Consider the following 6,843-nt stretch of genomic DNA (forward strand, 5'->3'; position numbering starts at 1 on the left):
CGTCTACCCACATAACATCGCAGTCATACAAGGAGAACATCTCATCCTCCTACATAGTATTATGCAGGGAAAGATGTTTTCAATTCACAAGATGTAGTGTGGTGGATAGACATGGAGAGAGTTCTCGTGGGCAGGAGATCCGGAATCGTAGTGTAGATAATGAGATCCAGAATCGTACCATAGATAATCTAATATCTGGTGGGGTGGTACAGCCGTACAGGTATCCCTAAGAGCATTGAAATCCATCCCCTATTATATATAAGCCATGATTGGTTTGAATCTGAAAGCAGCTATTTTACAACAAAAAAAAAAAATGGAAAAGATTATGTCTGTATCCACTCCCCCTCAAACCCTACTGCAACCATGGTTACAGCACTTCCTTACAACTCTCAACAAAATGTGATAATTATGCTTGGGAAAGTGAATATTTGTTTTCACAGTTGTAAACGAGGTAAACTGGAATTTGTGATGATCTTGACGAGTATTTGGAAAAATTTTGATCAAGTTGCAGCAGGAATTTAGAAAAATAAGACTAACAGGGTAGTCATACATATTCTAATTAATCCCTTATGACAATAATTCGAGATATTTATTAATTGTTGATGATGGCAGTAGTCCTGGATGGAGGCCGAGTTGACTCATGTTGCATCACATTCTGGAGGGGGCACGGGGTACCTAGTTTTGTCGGAACAGTAGTCATAGACCATGTAATTCTTCCTGACATAGAGATATCGTTTCTGTTGAGTGGAGTTTAGATTCGAATACTTGTCTCTGTTCCACCAAAACTTGGGAGAATAGCAAAGCTGAGGCAATTTAGAAGAAGGGCAAGCATCAATATCAAAATTCCGAAAGTAGGTCTTGAATGGTGCTACAGTCCAGTTAACCTTTGTTTGGCCTCCATCTGTTGCCCAACTGTCTCCATCCCATATGCTTCCTACTACTTGCATTGGTTGTGATGGGTAATGGACTCCTATCTTTGCTTTGTTCCTGAAAACCCTAATGGGAGTATCGTCCACGAAAAACCTGCACAATGCCCACAATGAGAATAGGACAGAGACGGCCAATGTACTTTAGCCCTCCCAAACAGGCACTCTTAATGTTACCATATGAGACTTTGGATTCCAAATAGACACTGTATATGTATGATGAACTGAGTAGATTTCCCTATTTTGGGTTCAATTATGACATAGAAAAGATTTGATATCCCCAAAACTTCTGACCAATCGATTGGAATCATACATGTGTTAACTAATCAAGTGTTATTTATTAAAATTCATGGGTGGGTTTTGATTGATCAGAACTCTTCGGATACCATGTCTTTCCCGCATCATAAATTTCCCGATTTTATATAATATTTTTATGGTAGACAGAGAGAGTTATATTTCTACTTTCTCCAATTCAACTTACACTATTTGATGTGTGTTCCAGAGTACTCTGTAAGTATGGAAACGTGCAGAGGGATCAAACCATAGAAGAAATCTCTGCTCTCTATTCCCTACACCATTTGTATAGACATTTGTTTGGAGGTAGTGAGGCTTCCCTTCTTTGTTTCCCAGGAACTCAAAGTCCAGCTCATCATGAATATCCGAGTGTGAGGTCAGCTGCACATCTTTAGAGTCAATAACTTTTCATTCCTAAACTAAACATGGACTAAAAATTAAAAACAGTTCTGACACTTCTCTCATTCAGTTCTTCACATCTACTAGGATTTAAGAAAATTATAGGATATCCAAGCAGAATTAATACCAAAACAGAACAAGGGGAAATCACTTCAACTTTCCAATGTGTATCCTAACAAATACTTAAATCACCCCTGTACTTTGGCCTCTGCAAAAACATCCTTTTACATTTAAACTAAATATGCAAATGCATGCACTAATAAAATCTTAATCACAATAAAGTTTTCATGTGCTGAAACATGAAAGGAGGTTTTCATGGAGGTCAAAATATAGTGGAGGTTTAAGCATGAATCAATGGAGGTCTTTCCAACCATTATATTAAGAAATAATGAGCAAAGCTTCTTACATAGAATGCTGTAACAACGCCGGCAGAGTCCCCAACTGGTACCTTGATCCTCATATTAAAGAACCCAGACGCATAGACCATTTTTGATGCTATAGCAGATCCTATATTCAATAAAAAGAAATGGATAGAAGAAGTTTTCAATTACAGCCCAAATCCTTAATAATGAAGTTAATAGTCTTTCCTATGGTAATCATTCAGTTTCAAGAACTATTACAATTTGGCCACAGAAATTTAATTAGTTCACCAAACTCTGTTCTAAGCTAGGAATCAACACAATTTCAAGTTTGTTCATCGTCTCTAAATGGTAATACTTAACATAACAAGGTACTTAGTGAAGAAGAGAGGGCTGTCACGTGGAAATATAGATTAAGAGGTGTTTTAGAAAGAAATTTAGGTGAAAAAGATAGTTTAGGAGAAATTTTAGGAGGGAGTTGGCTAAATGATTGAAAACATAAAAGAGAGAATTGAAGTGGCACTCTAGTGTAGAAGAAAGGGTTGCCACGTGGCTACATGGAAGGGATGTAGAAATAAGAAACAAAGTAAAGAATGAAATATAAGGGTATTTAATTTACAAGAGGATTCATTCATGGAGAACTGGACCTCTCTTTCTTTGTATAGAAACTGAACATGGTGTTGTGTCCATGGAATATAATAGTTTTCACCAAATCGGGAGGTATTCGTTCAGTGTTCCAGCAAGTAACCCACCAACCAAGAGAAATCTTCATACTGGTGGATGGTGATATATGTAGGGTAGTAGTTATAAGTTCATAAGCCACTCATTGTTTGCCCTAAAGAAATCTCTTCTTTGACTAAGTTATTGGTGGTTTGTGGCTAGACAGAGTCTAACTACTAATTTAAATTATTAATTAATTGTAATTGCTAAAAATTGGAAATTTCAGCTTTGACTGCTCAACAGTTGAGCCAAGAATTGTGGAAACTTCAAGTTTAGATCCAAGACTGGGTAGTTGAGAGGAAACAAATTCTAAGGGGTTAATAAACAACTAAGGCAAGAATAAGAGTTTGTGAGGCTAAAAAACCAACCCAAAAGGCCAAAAGTAAGAAAAGATTATTTGAGGCTTCAAAACAGAAAAAAAAAATACTCGATTGGTTGGGCCAATGACCTAATTGGGTTTATCATTACTACCCATATATACTGTGAAACCACATAAGACAATTTTTGTGAGTGAATAGAACCTACAAAAGCATACAGAACAAAGAAACCCAAATAATAAAAAACCAACCTCTGGTCTCGGAATTGAAGGCAGGAGAGAAGGCAGAGATGAAAACTACAGTTTGGACACTTGATACAATCAAATTAAAAGAAAAAAAAAGCCAAATATTGGATGTACGGCCGGTTGGTCCCAACTATCTGGGGTCTTGGGAGGGGTAATTGGATACAGACCTAACCTTTGGTATTATATATTTGCACAAAGTGGCTATTCTCAGGCTAGATCCCTTTTTCTCATACTTTTTTTCATCAATAACAAAACGAAAAACTTTATTAATGATGTGAAGCTTTGATCTCTTTGTGGGCATCTCAAAAGTTCTTTTTTTTTTAAGTAAAGAATAAAATTTTATTAAAGAAAGAAGAAGGAGAAAGAGAATATACAGAAACCTCCATGAAAGAGGCCTAAGAAGGACATCTCAAGTACTTGCAGAAAATACTATAGTAGGACCTTGTGTGCTAGGTGACTTTTACATGCAGTATTTTCATGAGGTCTGATTAAGCACTAAGTCTCAAAGATGTGATTTCAAATCAAATCTTTAAATGGGTTTACTCTATTCCTCAAATAAATGGCGGTAGGATGCCTGGTAATATTCCAACTCAGAGATAAGTTATATAAAACAAAGCATGCATGAGGAAAAAGTAGAGAATTTTGAAGCAGAAATATACAGAACTCAGAACTAATCAATGACTATCTGTATCTATCTAACAACTTCAAATAAAGTAGAAATAAGAAACAAAAAGAAAGGTGAAATGTAGAGGATTTAACCAGAGGCTTTGTCCATGGAGATCTGGACTTCTTTTCCTTGGTGTAGGAACTGGACATGATCTTGTGCCCATGCAACGTAGTAATTCTTATCAAAGCTGGAGGGAATGGCTATCTTTCTTCCAGCAAGTGCCCCACCAACCAAGAGGAATACAGACAAGCCCAACAAGAAAGACCTCATTGTAAGAAAAGTTGAACTCACAAAGAGAAAGTAGTGTAGGCTTATCCCTAGTAACTGTCTCTTAATAAAGCGTGCATCATCAGACTTTCTGATCAGTTAAAAAGACTCAAGAACATGCAAATATTCTGTGACCATAACTCCCTCTACCATTCCTCTACGCACTTGGCAAGGAGTTTATGTATTGTCTCCTTATACTTAGGATGCAAGCAAGTACTTGCTTTCCTGGTAGCTTAAAAACATATATATATAAGTAGGGACACTTAGAAGACAAATGATATAGAAGTTGTGAGCGCTTCAAACTCTATTTGGGTTAGTTGTTTATCAACCCCTTAGAACCGGATCTCTTCCACTAACCAGTCTTGGATCTGAACTTGAAGTTTCAACAATTCTTTGAACAGTTGAGCACTCAAAGTTGAAGTTCCTAAGTTTTAGCATTTGCCATTCATATAATAGTTGGGGTCTAACTGTTTAACCACAAACCACTGATAACTTGGTCAAAAAGAAAAAAAAAAAAAAGATTTCTCCTTGGGGAAAACAATGATATCAATACTTGTGACTATATACTAATTAACCTGGCTTCCTATATCATCACCAGCATGAAAATTTGAGTAACATATATAACTTTTGAAGAACATGCATCAAACAAGTTTTTTCTATAGATATGAGCTTCTAAGGAAATGACGATTAAAACATTACAAGCTATTAAACTTAGTACAAATTATTACAGGCAGGCTTGAGAGAAACCTATAACAAAACATCTTATTATTTAGAATATTTAGACGAGTAATTCATGAAACTAACATATCGAGCTGTTAATAATGGGTCAGGTATGGTTTGGGACATGGTGGACTACTAGTCCTTAACTAATTATTAGGGAAAATTCCCGATTAGTACCATTTACTTTGGGTCTAGTGTCACTTTGGTCCCCGAACTTTAAAATGCTATAATTCAGCACCGGACTTTCAAAATATGACAATCCAGTATCTGTCGTTAACTAGCTGTTAATCAGCCGTGAAGTGATTTTTAAAAAGGCACAAATGCCCTTTGAGTGTCACCTAATTTTCTTTATCAACTATGTAAACATTGACAAAAAAATATAATAATAATAATCCCAAATCTTTGCTTCTTCCATTCAAAAAAGTTGGGATCACTAGAATGCCCACTCAAGCATAACCCCAGCTTTCTTGAATGGAAGAAGCAAGGATTTGGCAATTTTAATTTTTTTGTCAATGTTTAGATGGTTGATGAAGAAAATTAAATGACACTCAAAGGGCATTTGTGTCCTTTTTAAATGTCACTTAACGGCTAATTAACGACAAGTACTAGATTGCTACGTTTTGAAAGTTTAGATACTGAATTATCGCATTTTAAAGTTCGAGGGGCCAAAGTTATACTAGGCACAAAGTACAGGATACTAATTGGGAATTTTCCCTAATTATTAATCAGTTTCATAAGATAGACTGAGAACCGAACCAATTATTAATCGAGATAGTATTCAGACCTAACCTTAATAAAAATGATAGTAAAATAGTAAATTATTTATATGTTGATAAAACAAGTGATTTTAACCAAAATTGTCCTCTATGACATTTACCCTTTTAGACATATTATTAATTACTATTAATAAGGGCACGTGCGATGCACGGGAAAATCATATAATTTGAAAGATACCAGGGATTTTTCATTTTTGGGAGAGGGAAGGCTTAAGAATTGTTTCTCCATGGAGCTACACACCCGGGGGGGGGGGGGGGGGGGATCATCCCCAAACACATAAAACCACTCGGTTCTAGTGCAAGCTGGATTTGTTCGAAAGTCTCTGCTACAACCAATAGGAGACCATTCTAACTAACTAATTTTGGCATTGGATGTCAAAACTAAATTAATACAAATATCTATTTATAATTTATTGTTGTTTGTACATAAGAAAAAAAATATATAGAAAGAAAATTTTGAAAATCTTAAAAATCCTTAATACAAATATTGATATAAATAAATTACTTTTCAAAAACTTATGAATAAATTTCCAAATTGATGTGAATAAATTAATTGTCAAAAAGTTTTGAATTTATGAATAATTAATTATTGAAACTATAAAAATTTCAGTAATTTAGATTTTTTATTAAATTAACTTTCACTAAATTAAATTACCAAAAACAATAAATTTAGTTTATCAAAATAACTAAATTAAAAATTCCCAATAAATACCAAAAATAATGTAAATTATGATAATTTTAGAAATCATTAAAAATTACCAAATATAAATTATTAATATTTAAATTCCCCAATAATTTTTTCAATTTAATAATTACCAAAAACCAATGTAGATTAATAATAATTAATTATGGAAATTATTAACATTTCCAATTTAATAATTTTCACAAAATATTAAAGTTTCTAAATAGTTATGAAAATTATAAATATAGTTAAAATTTCCCAATAATTTTCCAATTTGATATTTTACAATTGCCAAAAACCAATATAAATGTTGAAAATATCAATAAATAATTTTTATTACAAAAATTAAATTTTAAATTAAATATTATTCTTAAATTACCTGAAAATTTTTGAAAATTACTTTTTTAAAATTATAAAAATAATTAATTATCTTTAAATTACTGAAAATTTCATGTAATAATTATCAATTTC

The 6,843-nt window shown here is 33.6% G+C and overlaps 1 protein-coding gene across 1 annotated transcript; it reads right to left on the reverse strand.

Annotated features, from left to right (window-relative positions):
- Positions 1-484: 484 nt before the first annotated feature.
- On the reverse strand, positions 485-4,421 carry LOC148874715 (xyloglucan endotransglucosylase/hydrolase protein 2-like). Its single transcript, XM_088964850.1, has 4 exons — positions 4,020-4,421; positions 2,026-2,126; positions 1,408-1,601; positions 485-1,023 (listed from the first exon to the last, which is right to left on the reverse strand). Exons 1-4 carry the CDS (start codon positions 4,195-4,197, stop codon positions 639-641), a joined length of 858 nt encoding a protein of 285 aa, XP_088820976.1. The 5' UTR covers positions 4,198-4,421; the 3' UTR covers positions 485-638.
- Positions 4,422-6,843: the final 2,422 nt, after the last annotated feature.

This window comes from Nelumbo lutea, chromosome 1 (genome assembly GCF_056320005.1).
Source record: "Nelumbo lutea isolate HS-2025 chromosome 1, American lotus-T2T, whole genome shotgun sequence".
Classification (NCBI taxonomy): Eukaryota; Viridiplantae; Streptophyta; class Magnoliopsida; order Proteales; family Nelumbonaceae; genus Nelumbo; species Nelumbo lutea.